This window comes from Lepus europaeus, chromosome 5 (assembly GCF_033115175.1).
Source record: "Lepus europaeus isolate LE1 chromosome 5, mLepTim1.pri, whole genome shotgun sequence".
NCBI classification, from domain to species: Eukaryota; Metazoa; Chordata; class Mammalia; order Lagomorpha; family Leporidae; genus Lepus; species Lepus europaeus.
In genome coordinates, this window is record NC_084831.1 from 138,190,008 (window position 1) to 138,207,398 (window position 17,391).

The window sequence follows — 17,391 nt, forward strand, 5'->3', positions numbered from 1 at the left end:
CATACAGAAGGAACTTGGTAGGGGGGTGCGGAGAAAGAAATGCTCTGCCAGTGAGAAATTTTGGGAGGCACCAACATCTGTGTTTGTACAAGCACTCCAGGGAATTCTGATGCAAGGTCCAATTTGAGAACCGTTGTTTAGAATATGCCAATAGAACTGCCCAATGGAATGAATTCTGGACTGGGAATCAGGGTCTTGGTGTAAGCGTTGGAAAGAGTAAAGACTTGAGTTGTAAAGACCCAGTCTAGCTCATGTGTAACCAGTCAGATAATTCCCATTGCTCATACTAAGGAGAAATAAAGACCAAGTCATTTCAGAAATCAATGTTATGCCATCTAGAATCAAGAAGAGAGGAACAGTGATTTCTTCACCCAACCCACATGCTGGTGCACCAAAGCGGTTTGCTCCATCAAAGTCACCCCAGCATTCTAATAACATTGGTATCACATCTTGAACACTCAGGACCAGCTAACCCAAAGAATAGATTAAACTTTAGTTCTTTTATTCTTAAGAAAATAAATTGAGTGAAGAAAACAAATAGTACATTCTTCTCTCTTATCAATGAAGCCAGTTTGTCCCCCACAATGCCACCCACCCTGTGTGAGCATTTGACTTTCTTACAAAATTTGTCATTGTCCAAAATACTGTAAATGGTACATCCCTGCAGCTACAAATACAACTTCAAGTATTACATCTTTTCCTTTGATTTGGAAGTAGAAACATGGTTCTTCTATCATAACCATAAACCGCCCACATACAACACAGTGTTTCAATAAACACTAAATGATACAAGATGCTCCTTTTCAATATAATGGGCTACTTAATGAAGCCCATCACTAAACAAAGCAACTGAGGAAAATTTGGTACAAAACAAATAACTTTGTCTTGCCCAAAACAAACTGTCTTGTGAGGTGAATGTCTTTGGAAACTCTTTGAATGGTTAGGAACTGGACCAACGAAATGAACAGTAAACCTTAAATGTTTTTCTGGTGTTGAAGTTGGCAAACATCTTCGCATCGCTTATTATAAAAATTCACTCTTAACAATTTAATGCTCCTCTTGATTTGCTTTCTAGTAGGGTTTTATATACAGATTATTAGGTTGTTTTTCATCATTATTTTAGAAATAAGATAATGCTTATTTCTTCCCAAACGGTCAGTGGGAGGCTCTTTAGAATTTTTAATTACTGAGTAAGTACATACCCAGGTACTTTAAACATAAAACTGGGAATACTTTAAAAAGTCATAATTATTTTAAGAGAAAATGATGGGAGTTTTATCTTTTATTCTTTCAATCATTAACTCACCACACAGCTAAGCAGTGCCTACTCAAATCAAGGCCCTCAGGACACCCTTAAAGAGCTCATAATGAATAGGTTCTCCTGGCCCATTTGTCTGGGGGAAGATACTATGAACCAAGGGCTGTGCTGAGATCTAGGATGCAGTGGTGAAGGAGACAAGCCACAGACCCAACACATCGCAGTGACACCTGTCCTCGTGGTCTCCTGCCTTGGTCTCTTCCTGTAGTTGCCCATGACTGCTGTCTGTCTTGTCCCATCAGCATCAGCTAAGGCGTGAAAAAGAGATGAACAAGAATTTACTGTGCTTTCAGAGTATTCAAGTCTTTCCATTCTCTGTCCTCACCTCTTGCCCCCAAACTTGATTTGATTTCTAATTTCTTTCCCTCTAGACTTACCTATCTTATAACTTCCAGGTTTTATATTCAGCAGTTAAAAGCATGTTTTCCCTTGCTTTCACCATGTTACTGTATTTTCAACTTGCCCAAAATATGTCCTCAGTCTTTGAATTACAGAGTTCTGCCCCCACTGTTCCACACAAAATGGAGTTCCAAAGCAAAATTGTTACTCAAGTTGTGGATCTGCTCCTTGGTGAGCAGAAATCAAAACCTCCACCAGCAGTCGTTACAGAGTAATTTATTTGCAGCTAATAAGGAATCCATGTGAGTCATGTCTCAGTTCGGGGCTCTCAGAGCAAAGGGAAGTGGGTGCCTTGTCTAGGAAAAATGAATATACAGGAGAGGAAGTACTTGTCATCACATGGAAGGGTGAGCACAAGCATGCTGTGACTAATATTGCATGTTATGGTAATAAGGCTTAAACTCCTCCTAGGGCAGAGATATCTGCGTTAAAATTAGAGAAAGGGGCCGGCGCCGCGGCTCACTAGGCTAATCCTCCGCCTTGCGGCGCCGGCACACTGGGTTCTAGTCCCGGTCGGGGCACCGATCCTGTCCCGGTTGCCCCTCTTCCAGGCCAGCTCTCTGCTGTGGCCAGGGAGCGCAGTGGAGGATGGCCCAAGTCCTTGGGCCCTGCACCCCATGGGAGACCAGGAGAAGCACCTGGCTCCTGCCATCGGAACAGCGCGGTGTGCCGGCCACAGCGCGCCTACCGCGGCAGCCATTGGAGGGTGAACCAACGGCAAAGGAAGACCTTTCTCTCTATCTCTCTCTCTCACTGTCCACTCTGCCTGACCAAAAAAAAAAAAAAAATTATAGAAAGGTTGGGCACTTGTGCATGCTCAGTTGTCCTGGCTGTGGTTATGACTGGGTCCTACTGGATTCTCAACTAGGTTGAAGATACCTGTTTCATCTCTCTGGGCTAAAAGACAACTTCAGAGGACATGTTACTCTTTTGCTTGGTTATGCGGGAGGGTGTTCCTCAAACTCTTATTTTGTGGATTACAAAACTACTTGCATATTTGTCTTATTCCACCCATCTCCCACTCTAGGTTCTGAGCTCTTAAAGTCATACATCACCATGCAGTCTACTTAATTAGATGTACCATAAATAGCACAGTGTGTTAACTGGAAGACCTGGTGCATATCATGAAACTGTCCCGTGTTGTAGTTGAGAAAATTGAGGCCTAGAAAAGTGTAAGGGGTTAATAATTGTACAGTTCAGCAGTTGAAGCTAGAATACACAATGTTACCTTTTGATCCAGGATTCTGCATGTAAACATATGGCCTCAAATATAAGCCTCTGATAAAAACAAAAGATTGCATCCTTAGCCTCAGTGGACCTGCTCACCTTGAGCTAACCTACCTACAATGTAGCCTTGGCTAAGCATCAAGTTTAGGTGCTTTTCATTCACTCATTCATTTGTCCATTAGTCAATAAGTATTCACTGCCTTCTAATCACATACTAAATGTGGAATACACCTATAAATGCAAAATACGTAGTTTCTGCTCTCAAGGAACTTTTAAAATATTCAGGACACAGGCCATAAACAAATCTGTAATCCCAGGCCGGGCTAAGAGCTATGAAATACACAGACATCATGCAGTGATGGAACATGTTGTGAGGGAAGTCGGAAGTCCTCGGGAAAGACTGAGGAATGGTATTTAAGCCAAGAACAAAAGCATCAGAAGAGAACCCAGTGTGTATTCCTTTCTCTCTTGACCATAAGCCTGGGTCCAAGATGTCACATATGCATACAATTTCTAATTCACCACACTATGCCCGGGCTGTATCCTGCCTCACTGAATTAATAGCCTAAGACATACTTTTTTTCAAACAAAAATCCCCTTACTAAGTCCTTTGTTGAACCCTTTGGTAGAATTTCCCTCCTTCAAGTTCAGATTCTGGTCAGCTCCCTCCCCTCACCTTCATAACTGCTGAATTGCTAAAAATGCCTTTCCGTGGTTACTGGTCATTTGTGAACCCCCTGAGAGCAAGAGGCCTATTATTCAGTACTTATTCCAAACAGCCTCTAAAGAATTAAGTCAAACACTTTATAGGTGGAGTTTCCAAGGATCTCAATCCTACGTGTCATTTTAGGTTTTTCTTTTCTTTTTTCTTTTTTGCCAAAGCCATGATTTACTAACAAATATCCTTGTATGATGGTAGGACCAAGAGATACCATAAGCATTCATAAGCTGTTTCTTATTCCAGATATAGCTTTCCTTTTTTTCTGTTGCTAGACATTTAGTGACTGAATGGCAAGCAGCAAACTAGAACAGACATTGAAGGAATATGAATATGAGTAAGACACAGCTCGTTTCTAATTAGTGAAGATAAACATAATAACCCCAATTAGAATTCAGTGTGGTGACTAACAATTGAGGTATGTCGAGATGCCATAAAAGCCACTGTATCAGAACAGGGGAAGGTAGGTCAGAGAAAGATTAATGAGATGAACAATAAGGTATTTGAGTATAACACCATGTTAGACACTGTATGGCACAAGTTACATGGACGTGACCTCGGGATTCTAGAAACTTCACACCCACAGAGAAAATAACACAGGGTCAAGATTCAGGATATAAATAAAATATGGCCATTTTAAACAAAAATTAACAATGTACTAGCAAAAGGGCAAGTGTTTTTGCATCATCATAAGTAAAAACGTAATTTGGGGAGGAATTTTTCCTGGTGGAGAATTGTCAAAACCGTCCAAATGGTCATGGTAGACTTTCTGCAAGGAGAGGACTTATTATTTCTTCATCCAAATGGAACAACTGGTATTGACTGGTTTAGTTCTGTCACTGAGCCTATAAAGTGTCTCTAATTATACTTTTCAAAGCTGAGTACCTGCTTCATAAGCATGGGGCGTGAAGTCAGATCAGCCCCTCCCAAGGAAAACTTTTCCTTTAAAGCCTCTGACATTTTTCAGGTGCAAGAGCCAAAAGAAACTCCACTATTATCTATGAGTTTGCACCTATGGGGGTCAGTATTTTCACCATTAATCATCAGTATCTCTTCTGCTTATTTTTTCCTTGACCATTTACTTTTGACACAATTACTCTGTGATTTTAAAACATTTAATAATTGCTTTCTTCAACTTCCCTAACTTCTTTATATCTGAGAAAGACCCTCAATTTCATCAATTTAGTGTTTCCTTTACAGAAGAAAGTTCCATGATATAAGTATAACTCCAGAAAGAGTGGGGGGAAAAAAAAAAAAAACTAGTTGGAGTGTTTTATCAAAAAGAAAGGCTTCCATTTGCAGAGTTTATTGACTTTTTAAAGAGTTTAAAAATTCTTCCCCAGTGTTATACATACAAAGTCAAGTACACACACACACACACACACACAAAGTTATTAATGCAATGTTACTTCATAATGTCACAATTCTCAAATACAGTAATATTTCATTACCTGGAGTATGTTTATTCAGCCTACTCAGCTATCAGAAACATCATTACCAGAAAGAAACTAATTAAAGCTGCTACTGAGAATAAGACCTGGAAGACCCAAAATAGGATCTAGAGCTCAGCCAATTTACACCTATTGCAGAAAACCCTAAAAGCCTTGCTTTTCCAACTTCCTAGTGTCCTGCAAATCAGTACCAACATGTGGAACAAATTGGAGAAAGCTGCTGCTAAAGACAATGAGAGGGCCGGCACCGCGGCTCACTTGGCTAATCCTCCACCTGTGGCGCCGGCACACCGGGTTCTAGTCCTGGTTGGGTCGCTGGATTCTGTCCCGGTTGCTCCAGCTCTCTGCTGTGGCCCCGGAAGGCAGTGGAGGATGCCCCAAGTGCTTGGGCCCTGCACCCGCATGGGAGACCAGGAGGAAGCACCTGGCTCCTGGCTTCGGATGGTGCAGCGCGCTGGCCATAGCGGCCATTTGGGGGGTGAACCAACGGAAGAAAGACCTTTCTCTCTGTCTCTCTGTCTCTCTGTCTCTCTCTCTCTCACTGTCTAACTCTGCCTGTCAAAAAAAAAAAAAAAAAAAGACGAGAGGTGGTGACACCCTTATAGAAGAAGAGGAGAAGAATTATATAAAGATAAATAAAAAATCCAAAACCATCATTGCCTGAGACTTAATGCACCTTATTCATTGCTAAGGTAGACACTACATAGCACAGTTTACCCCAAGCAGTCATGGTTCTCTGATGACTGAGATGTGTGCAGTGTATTTCAGATGGCTTTCAAATGATTTCCTACTTTGACTCATACCAAAGGGGATGAATTTGATTTTGAACAATACCCACATGTGAAGAAGCCCCTAATTCTTGCTAACAACTGCTGGATGCATGAAGGGGACATTGTTAAGATCGTTACGGTTGCAGCCACTCCTGCTGGCCCGTATGTGCGTGAGCATGTGCATGATGGCTCTCTCAGTGTCCTTGGAGTGACTAACTCTCTGCTGTTCTGCTTGTTTCTTTACCTTTCTCTTTCTCTCTTTCTAGCCGGAGACCACCCCCATCACCAACTCGTCCCACTATAATCCGTCCACTAGAATCCTCCCTGTTAGACTAAACGAAGTATCTGGCATGGCAATTAAATCACTAATGAATTATGTGAAAGCAACATATTTGATAACCGTTGCGGTAAACCGTTGAGTAGTCGCATGTGTGGACATCAGTAGGCAAGTAACCCGTTTTACTAATGCATTCATTATTCATCACCGTGGCTCACAGTGTCAAATCTTTGAGGTTTGACTCTTGAAAACTGCAGACTCTTAGAGGCATTCTATGTTGTATTGACCAAGGTAGGTTTGTATAGCATCCCTATACTTTTGGTACCATTTGCCTACCCTGGCATATATTCGAAACTGCTTTGGATACATTTTCCAGGTTATTTACATGGTAGTTCATTAAATAAAATTCTTAACTGATATGAGATGGTGAGTGTAAGACCTAAGCCATACATGCATATTTATTTCCCACATTCTGTGTAGAATGGCAGAAATTCTGTTGTCTGACTTAAATTCTGCCACCTACTCCGTTATTACCTATTTAACTCCTCTTTCCTTACACTTTCTTTCATAAAACTACTAGGAAGAGATTTTTTTTTGGGGGGGGTGGGGTTTAGAAGCACAAGGTAGTTGGCAAAGGAAAAGTCTGCATTGTTTGCTCTAGAGAGCTTCTGCTCATGCCAGTGTGTTTTGCTTCATGCTAGAAGCATATACAGCAGTCATCAAAGCTTAATGTTCAGTAATCAGTAGATTTGGCTAATGAGTTTCCGAGTTCAAGAAAGAAGCAAAAAAATCCCATGTCTACAAAAACTGTCTGGAAAAATAGAATCTGTTTACTCTCTTAAATTCATCTCTTGGTAGGTTGTAGTGATGGCCCTGATAGAAAATATTTAATTTTTCCAGTTGATCTGCTTTTTTGACATGACTAAAAATACTTTGATACAAACTCCAGTTTAGTAGTAGTAGTACAATATTGTCATTATTTTGGTTGAAGCAAAAAAAAAAAATCATTCCTTGCTACTTTGTAATTCCCTTATATTCTTTACATATAAATAATTTTTTAAGAATACATTTTAACCAGTTTCTAACATTCTAGCCATTCTTAATACATCTTGAGGCTTACTACAAGATAATCACATTTAAAGAATTATACCTGCATTGGAAAGAAAAATCAGGAAGTGATGCCTTGGTGTAGGAGCACAGCTCACACCTTTGTTTGCAGTTGTACTGCTTCAGCGTCCCTAGCAAGAACACTCCAGAAAATGGCATTGGAACACTGAGATCCTAAGCAAATTTTTAATTTCTAATATTTCTAAAATTTATAAGAGCAGTTTAACCTAGGGGTTAATAGTTCATTCTTGAAACTAAGTTTTGAACTACCTAGGACCAGATGATTAACATGTAGGAAACAGCCAGAAGCCAATTGGAATTTTGTCTGCTAACTGTTCCCAGACAGCAGAGCAAGTATTCACTGAATAGTGGCGTCCCATGACACTATTTCATATTGTACAGAAGTAAATCAGGTATTACCAACTGAAATGTCTCCCTTTAAAGGCAGCAAATATGATTTGTATGTTAACTTTAATTTCCTGTGTCATTTATACTCAAAGTAGACACCCATAAAGTATGAAACTTTTAACCTTATTAAAAAGAGAACTTGCCAAGTTGAATGGAACTGTATTGAACTTACTCTTACAGGCTTATAAGCTAGCCCACTACTAATTGGTAAACTTTGGAGAATACAAGATTTACGAAAAGGGCATTTCAACTTTTTAAGTTACAAGTGATTGTAGAAAAAATATCACCACTCTAAGTCCTTTCAAATCTTATTTCTCTGGGAGGAGGGGTGGAATACACACACACACACACACACAGAGTGAATGGGACCAGTGTGCAAGATACATAGTATATTTTCAAAACAGTGCCTCAGCTAAATGTAAAAATATTAAGTAAACAGCCCTAGTGAAACAAGTAATCTGCAGTAAGGTCTTTTCATAAAATTCCCTGTTCTTAGGATTCCCTTTGCTTCTTCCTTTGAATGCTCTAAAAGAGGCAGCTAACAGATTATATACTTCATGGTTTGGCTTTGTGCTAAATGTGGTTTTGCATTTTGCTGTATTTCAAAAATTTCCTTCTGTTAAAGGAAAATATTGTGGATAACCACTGATGTGTTCTTGGATCAGCACAAACCGTGTCAAAGAAAATTGGGGATTTTTTTCCAAGTTTCCTTCCACTGATCTTAGGCAGCCATAAACAATGGCATTTGTCATCTTTGGCTTTTGCTTTTAGATTATAGTCACACAGTTGTGCTGTTCCAATTGTCTCCCTTTGTGGGTATGTTTTTGGTCTCTTTCACTCCTAACTTATGTCTGATAGAACCCAGCCACCCCTAGAATTTCATCAGTCATTTGGAGAATATTTTCAGTTTGCTTCAGTACTATGTTGCAAGGGTTTGCATCCTGCTAAAGGGAGATGTCAATGTGAATGAAGTCTGAAGCTCTGGGATGTGCATACTTTGAGGTGCAGTATGCACTTCAGGCCTTAAGATGGGAATGTAGCATAATGAGCTCCATACTATTTCTGATCTATTGTGTAATTTTCTCTTAACTGATTGCTTTGATGTTGTCAACACAATGGATGTAGCTCCATCATGTCTAGCATAATAAAGAAAATTCAGTGTTTTTAGGACTTGGAAAAATAAATTGTATATTTGATAGGTAAATCTAGTTTTATTTTCAGTTGCTAAATCTTGCATGCACATTGACTAATTGGAATAAACATTTACTCAACTGTGGACAGATTATTGAAATAGTATTGAATTAGAACAAGTATAATGTATTTCCAAAAATCATCTACCAAGGATACTCTTCTGAATATCGCTTTTAGCTGTGTTTTACAACATAGAAGATCAGTAGGGTCTGTTTATTAGCAAGTTTGCTCTTTGTTCAAATGCGAACTTACTTGACTCCAAAACATAATTAAACCAGTTCCTGTGATATAACTGTAAGCCTTCTGAACTTAGAATTAAAAGGTAGTCACGTAGATTCCTTTTGTGACTTTTTAGTATAGCCTGCAGCCATAATTCTCAAATACAAAATGGGACCTAATACCAGTATGTGATAACTGTTGTTTTCTGTGTACAAACACATTTTCTATGCATGTGCCTCTATGTATACAGAATATACATAGTAAATTTGTTTCTATGAGTACATGTATTTTGTGTCCCTTTGAATTGGTAGGCTTAAAAACACTTGTCAAAATCCCACAAGCATGAGTGTTACTTATGTGCATTGTATATAGATGTATATGTATGGTGTAAATATCTGTATACATGTGCTTAGTATGTGTGGGTATGAATATATTTTTCAGTTATACCAACACAAGAGATAGCTTTGGAGGATCTGCAATCATATGAGATAACAGTGTTTGGTTTCTCATAACATCCATGAAGTATACAAAATTTTCTAATTCCAAATTAGTCTTCACCTTGAGAGGTACAAAGCTCAAGATCACCATGTCAACATGTAAAATAATGTCTATATCCACAGCACTGCTATCTACAAAATAATTACGTTTAACAATACAGTTTGGTAAGAAATATAAAATCTGGAGACCTACCTTTAAGATCTCTAATTAGAATTATAAGTTCTCTTTGGATTGCTGAGCTGAATCTTAAAAAGCTAAGTTGATCTACAAAGTCTTTCTCTTTATGGTAAATGTAAGAAAATAAAATACAGGAATACAGTAACATGTTAAAAGTAGTGGATTTTTCTGAGTAAGTTTGCCAAAAATGCAGGAGAGAAGTTATTTGAGAACCTTGGAGGTAGGTTATCTATTTTCTCATGTAAATATATTCTTTTTTTTTTAATTTGGCAAACAGTACAATTATCATTATACTGACAGGAATCTCCTTAGAATTAAGAATAAAACCTAAATAATAGGTGTCTGACCCATAGGACTCAACAAAAGAAGATAATGTATGTGACTCAAGCCACAAGCTTTATATCAACTCACCTAGATGACTCCCAGCTATGAGATTAGAGTTCAAATGTAAAGGAAGTTAGATGACCTTAGAGAAAACATTGTTGGTTCGCCAGATCACTCAATCCTTTCTAAAAAGCTCAAGTATGTCTTCTGGGATAATCTTAAGCCATTCTGTCTAATTAGTATGTTTAAAATTCTGTGGTGCTCTGTGAAACTAAGTATGCTTTTGAGGTATGTGTAATAAGCAAGCTGTGTGTGTTTGTGTATGTACATAACACATATATGTAAGAATGTGTATATGTGTGAGAGCAAGAGGGGAAACTCAAGGAAGAGTATCCCGTTTGTCCTAAGGCCTAGTCATACTGGTATATGGGTGAAATGTCTCACCTCTCTGGTAGAAGGTTTCACACATGGTTCAGCTCAAGGCATGAACTTCTACTTAATCTTTAGCTTCGACATACTTAAACTTTGCTCATTATGTAATGTTTTTAAAATTATGACAAAAATGACCCTGTTGTATTTTCTGTAGCTGATTTGTAAAAATGTTTTCCCAGCCAGAAATCTCATCGTTATTAACCTAATTTGTGTTTTATTTTGTATGTACAGCCTTTGTTTTCCTTGCTTATCTGTTTCTTTACTCTCCCTTTTCTGAATCAAGTTCCTTTGCATTTTTATGAAGAAGGAGTATACAAAAGCAAACGCTTGTCTTTCTCTGTTGATAATTAATATGAGCCATTTTTCCACTGTCTTCTTGGCACTTTCAGGATTTCTTAATGCTGGTATATGGACTCTGTGAATGGAATTTTTGAAGAAAAATTTCTAAGACTTGTATCATTCTTGAAGGTCACATGTACCGATTGTGAAAATGTGAAGCTGTATTTCTGATCCTGAAATAAATTATAACATTTGAAGGGCCCTCTTTCCTCATTCTGGTCTATAATACCTAGGGCTTCTAAATATTTATACCTCTTTTGGTTGAAGTGATCCAGAATTACCAAAGTGGAGAACATTTCATTTATGTCACTAATTTGGGAAAGGAGAAGATTTTTAAAGAGAGCAAATTGGACAAATCAAAGGCTGGAGAGTAGGAGACATTTTATTCCTGTTTATAAGCCATTGTGGGAGTGGACTCAAAAATGATATAGCTCACAGTTCTGAAACAGCTGAAGGGTTCACTGTGACTCTTTCCAAAAAGCACCATGGATGGCACTTTGTGGTTAAAAAAGAGGGTGACCATGAACAACCCTGGGAAGTGGGAGGGGCCATGCTCTGCAGGAGGGCTAGCTCCATAGGAGGAGTTCCTTAAAAAATAGAAATTCTGACCCAACAGTCAGCCTCCCTAATCTGTTCCTTGGCCACAGTGGGAGAATTTACCTCTTCCTGTTCTCCCAGCAGTAAGGGAACACTAGAATGTTCAGTCCACTACATATATCCTTGTCCTAATTGAGGTTCTGGAGAACAGCTAAAGCCTCTCCATTGTAACACTTTGGATGATAGGCATGAAAGCAGCTTAGAGATGAACATGCCAGGAGTCTTAATGAGTCTTGTATGGGTCTCTGAAAATGTTCTACCTTGCCTCCTGTCACCCACTCTTCAAAGAAGAGCTCCTTTAAATTAATTACATTACCCATATGAGGTTATTATGAAGGAAGAGATCCAGGTTGATTTTAAATTAAAGGTCATCAATGAATTCAGAAGAATATCTATCCTTATTGCTTTTCTTTCCTCATTTTCTCAAGCCTTCCAGCTCACCCTCAGCTCTGGGTTATCAGATTACCTAAATAATGTGCAAAGAAGGCAAGCAGAGAATGTTTTATGAGATTCTAACAGAAAAAAAAAATTTGTAAGGAAGACCTTGCCAGAGGAATGTCACCATAAAGCCAGATTGCAGGATTGAGGTAGATCTCAGAGAATGTGGTTAATTCATCATTCTTATTAACAACAGAGTCTTTTATATGTGACTATATATACCTCTTTACCTTACTATTTTGCCCAGATACTTGTACTATGAAGTTATTTTTCAGAAAGCTTAAGAAAATATAACCTGAAATTATCTGGATTAGATAGACTTCCTTATAATTCAGGTATGATGAGTTTAAAAATTGATTAGCAACTCTGTGTGTTCCAGTTCAGCCCTCCAGCTTTCACATTAGAGGCAGCCACAGCAGGAGATACCTTTGTAGCCTCTAGGTGTAGAAAGCCCAAATATTTTCAGCATTTGCCTTCAAGCACTCAGCACTATGTAAGTAATAGAAAATCTGGAAAAGAAATAATAAAAACCCCAACTCCTGATACCCATGATAGAACTAACTCTAACCCCGTAAATGGTATTATCATCAACAGGGCTTTTTTGTGCAATGAGAGGGAAGTAAGATACAAAATAAATGAAGATGCAAAGAAAGGTGCTGAGGTGATAAATGTCACCCTGACGTCTGCATCGAGCATTCTAGCTGTCAGCGAAACACACTCCAACACATAACGTTTCTGATCTTGTTTCTGGGTTGGAACACCAGGCTAGCGCCAACAGGGAAGCGTTTTGGCATATGCTAACAGAGCATGGCTTCAGCAGGGGTCTGGCTGTGGAGTGCAATGGCTCACCTCCACCCCACTGAGGTCTTTAGAGAGTTCTAAAGCCCCTTCAGAACTCAGAAATACTTTCTGTTGCCAGGCAGGTGATAAATCTCATTGAGCCTGACAGAAATTTAATTACACTTTCTTCATGAAAACACCAGGGATACCCATTACCTGGATCTCCAAGGCTAACTCCTTGCAGACCCCCCGCAGTTGAAAGCTGAGGTACCAGTAACAAGTTCTTCATCATTTAAATGGACAGGAGGCCTCCTTAGTGTAGTCAGCTTATATTGGGCCAAAGAAAAATTGGTCTTGGACTTTGGAGAAGGTAAGATCTTTTTTTCCTAACCACTGCTCAGAAATAGCCCAGGCAGGTTGACTGTGTCAACAGCTCATAGAAGATGAAAAAGAAGTTTTTGTTTTTGTTTTTGTTTTTTAGACTTCATTGCTCCACTCACTGAAGTGTCTTAAGATGGAAGTGAGTATGTTGTTGAACACTGCTGAGAGTAGCGTTCTGAAGGAACCTTACAGTTCTATGGCTTGCCATAGTGTTGAGTTCATTATTGGTTTGTTTAGACAGAGGAAACTGAAGTATAGACTTCTGGTGCCAGCCCCTGGTGCAGCAGTGAAGATGCCAATTGGGATGTCCCATATCAGAGTGCCTGGGTTTGAGTCCTAGCTCTGCTCCCACTTCCAGCTTCCTCCTAAAGCCGGACTTGAGAGGAGCAGGTGATGGCTCAAGTACTTGGCTCCCTGCCACCATATAGGAGACCTGGGTTGAGTTACTGACTTCTGGCTTCAGTCTGGTCCAGCCCAGCCAGGACTGTTATTGGCCCTTGTGTCATAATCAATGGCCCTAAAGAGCTTCAAGCTAGGCTAGAGATATACGGAAAGGTCTAGCAAACCAGATATCACTTATCCTGTGAACACTTCAGATTAAATAAGAATTTCGGTTATGCCTAACTCTCAAACAGAAGGAAATCCTACAAAAAGCTAGGATCACCATGGACCAGCCCTGGCCTCCTAGTTTGCCCCAGATCTGATTCCAAGCTATTAAAGATCGAGCCTATTCACTTAGAATGAATTCCTATTTAGAAATCCTTTTTTCTGAGATTGATCCCTGATATTTTCTGTATTAGGATTACACTATCAGATCTCTTAACATCTTCTAATTTTCCTCACTTGTCATATTTCTCTATCAACTCCCTCTCACCCTATGGAGATTTCACAACACTCATTGAAAACTTCAGAAATAATTGAGTTTCACAGAAGTCAGGGTTGGCAATCATCAAGTGATAAAGATGCTTGGCTCTGCTTCTACTCCTGGTTCTCGTGAATAGTATTGCATGGATCTATCATTCCCACGTGCAAATTAATAACATTTGTGAGTGTACTCAAATGGCTCAAACCTAGCACACTGCTGATAGTCAGGAAAAGTCCTGAAAACTGCTAATTTTGCCACATGGTTGTTGTTGGTTTTTTTCCCCCTGCATGCCTGCATGTGTTTTGTTTGTTTGGTTGGGTTTTTTTTTTTTTTTAATCTGATTTGAATTTGACTTTTGAGGGATATTTTTGCAAGCTATTATTTGGATTTATTTTAGAATTTAAACATTTCTTCCTCTGCATTTGTATTTTTCTTTTTGTTATTTTGTTTTGTTTTGTTTTCACCAGGCGACCCCCTCCTGCAGTTCCAGGAAGACCATCCTAACCCCCATCATTCATCTCCTTTTGTTTCCAACAACATGTCCATCCATGGTATTTAAAGCCTTTTGTTTGCACTATATGTCATATGTACATAAAAACTTTTATTTTTGATCCATGTCTATAATAAAACAAAGTTTATTCTATATAAAAATGAAACATGTCCTGCTTCTTTTCTAAAGATGATTAAAATAATCATTTGTTTCCACTAAAACCAGGTAAGGTGAAAAAGACATAATTCAATATTTTATGAAATTTAAAAAAGGAGTGGATGTTGTGATGCAGCAGGTTAAACCACTGCATGAGACTCCTGCATTGCATGATCCAAGTCCCAGCTACTCCACACTTCTGATCCAGCCTCCTACTCATGTTCCTGGGAGGTGGCAGATGATGGCCCAAATGTGTGTGTTGCTGTCACCCATGTGAGAGACCCAGATGGTGTTCCTGACTCCTGGTTTTGACCTGTCCTAACCCTGGCTGTTATGGGCATTTGAGGTGCAAACCAAAGGGTAGAAGGTATCTCCATCTCGTTCTCTCTCTCTGTCACTCTGACTATCAAATAAATAAGCACATCTTTTAAAGAAGAAGAAAAAAGCAGCAGCAGCAGCAGCCACTGCCACCACTGCCGATGTGGCTGATGGGCTGACACTGTAGCACAGCAGGAGCCAGGCAGGCTTCAGCCTGGCCCAGCCCTGGTTATCATGGCCATTTATGAAGTAAACCAGCAGTTGGAATATTCTCTCTCTCTCTTTCTCTCTTTCAAATAAATAAATGTTTAAAATTTTTTAAAAGAAACTCAATAAAAGTGATTGATTATACACAGGACTGAATAATTTCATTCCACTTGTAGAAATCCACTAATTATTATTGTGCCAAAATTTATTTTCCATTTTTACTATTTTTCTGAACACTATTATAAGGATCAAATACGTAAAATCATGGAAGAAGCTTTGGCTGAAACACAAAGGCCTCACCAGTTCCTTTTGGCAGATTGGGCGGTGGGGATGGTATTCAAAATGAAAGCAAAAACAAAACAAATAACAAAAAAAAAAAAAATGAAAGTACAAGAAAAGCAAAGAGCTGTTGCTTGAGAAGCAAGATTCCTTGTGATGTCAGTGAGATCCTGGGGAGATGGAATCTGCATAAGCTTGAGGGAAAAAAATAACTGTATCTCAGTCCTCAAATGACAAATAATGACATTTTAAGCTATAAGGTTTTAAAAGTATCCCAAAGATTTATCCAAATAAAATTAATTATTAAAGCTATGTAGTCTGCCAGATGTGTGATATGAAGTCTTCCCTATCGCCTGAGATTTAATCCAGGATTTCCTGTTTTGAAACTTACATGGTCCTTCTCAGATGAGATCACTTCCTGAATAAGCCTCACTTCAACACATTGACAGGAAACTACACAACAGAAGAGTAAAAATCATTTGTGAGGAAGTGGTATTGCATTTTCCTCACTGGCAGCCCATATACATCTGGCCTGGGCAGCCCTAGCAAGGAGAGGGATGTGAGAGCTGTGGGCAGAAGCCACCAACTCTAAAGTAGAGACCCCACTTTAATAGTGCTCTTTCTTTGGACCATGAAACCGAGTGCTCCACTCAAAAACACAAAGTTAGTTTCTCAAGTTAAAAGCTTGATGCATTTTTACTTGCACCCCAGTTCTAAAGACTCCACTTTTCAATCATTGTTAGCTAAAAAAGGTCAATGGCTCAAAAGCAGCACAAAGGAAGGGAGAATCCTGAACTGATGTAAAACAAGGCTATGCCTGCAGTCTTCCGCCCTGCCCTTCACCTCCACTGTAAACATTCAGTTCTCAAATTCTCACTGGAAAGCACTCTCCACAGGTAGCACTCTCATCCTGGCAGAGACACCACCTCCCCAAATAAAATCCATGGCTGAGAAAAGGAAGGTTTTCTCCAATTCATCTTTTTTAATGTGTGCGGTACTTTTTCACATAGTCTAAAACTTGAGCATGGACTTATTTTTACAGACAGCGTTACACAGCTGAAGTGTTTAAAACTTAAATTGACGCGGTAAACAATGAGAAAAGAACATTCATCACAGAAGAGTGGACTGTAACCTTACGCAGTCTCAACAAAAAAAGAAAAGAAAGGGGGTGGAGGTGGGGAAGCAATCTGGAGGAAAACTAAACTATGCCAAAGTCTGTTAATATGTATTTATGTTAGTAGTGTTTCTATGTGGCATAATCTACCTTTTCCAACTCTGTTAGTGCTGTCTCCCTACCCCACGTCCATCCTCCATATTTGATAGGGTTGGAAATGCATTACCTTCTTCAGAGTTGATCATCATCCAGGAAGACCAGGGGGAACCATCCTGAGTTATTATACCTTTAATAAGCAAAAAATTCCTCAAATTTTTTCACTCCTTTATATATGTCTAGTAAAACATTTCTTGAACTCATAATGTCCTAGTCATCAGGAGCAGTGGAGAAGTAATAGGAAAAAAGTAGCCAACAAAATAACTAAATAAGCAATTACAGTGTAGTGCTATGATAAGGAGAAAGTTGAGTCTTTGCAAGAACTGTTACTGACTTCAGTGGTAAAGCAGCTATTCAAGTCCACTTGCTCCAACACATGCTAGCATTCTAGAACATGGTGACTGTGACTGCAGACAAAGAGATAACAGAACTCCTGTTAGCCAATCAGAAAGCACACATTCCATTCCTGTTGGTATGACATAATGCCCAAGTCTAGATCACACCGGCATTGGTTGAGAAAAAGCTTATTGGTATTGAAACTGGAAAGTGACGTGTTAACTTCGCTTTGCCTCGGAACAAAAGAGTTTTGGATTCACAAGGTGCTCTGCAGCCATCTGCCACTAATACAGTGGCAAGAGTTCCCCAGTCTCCAATGGAGAAACCCAGAACACCTAAGAGATGGAGAAAAACAGAACTAAAGGTAAGAGAAATAAGCACAACTTCCAGTCCTTTCCTTATGAGGACTTGCTGGTTAA

At 39.1% G+C, this 17,391-nt stretch overlaps 1 protein-coding gene across 3 annotated transcripts in view; it reads left to right on the forward strand.

The window, feature by feature from the left end:
• Window positions 1–14,527, forward strand: part of DNM3 (dynamin 3) — a 707,825-nt gene extending 693,298 nt beyond the window's left edge. For 2 of the 3 annotated variants that reach the window (XM_062192784.1, XM_062192785.1), the window contains one exon: window positions 6,150–13,334. In XM_062192784.1, the coding sequence (XP_062048768.1) occupies window positions 6,150–6,219 (70 nt within the window). In that variant the 3' untranslated portion in view covers window positions 6,220–13,334. Of the gene's footprint in view, window positions 1–6,149; window positions 13,335–14,383 lie in introns of those variants that run through there. The other variant, XM_062192786.1, reaches the window with a different exon arrangement.
• The last annotated feature ends 2,864 nt before the right edge of the window (window positions 14,528–17,391 follow it).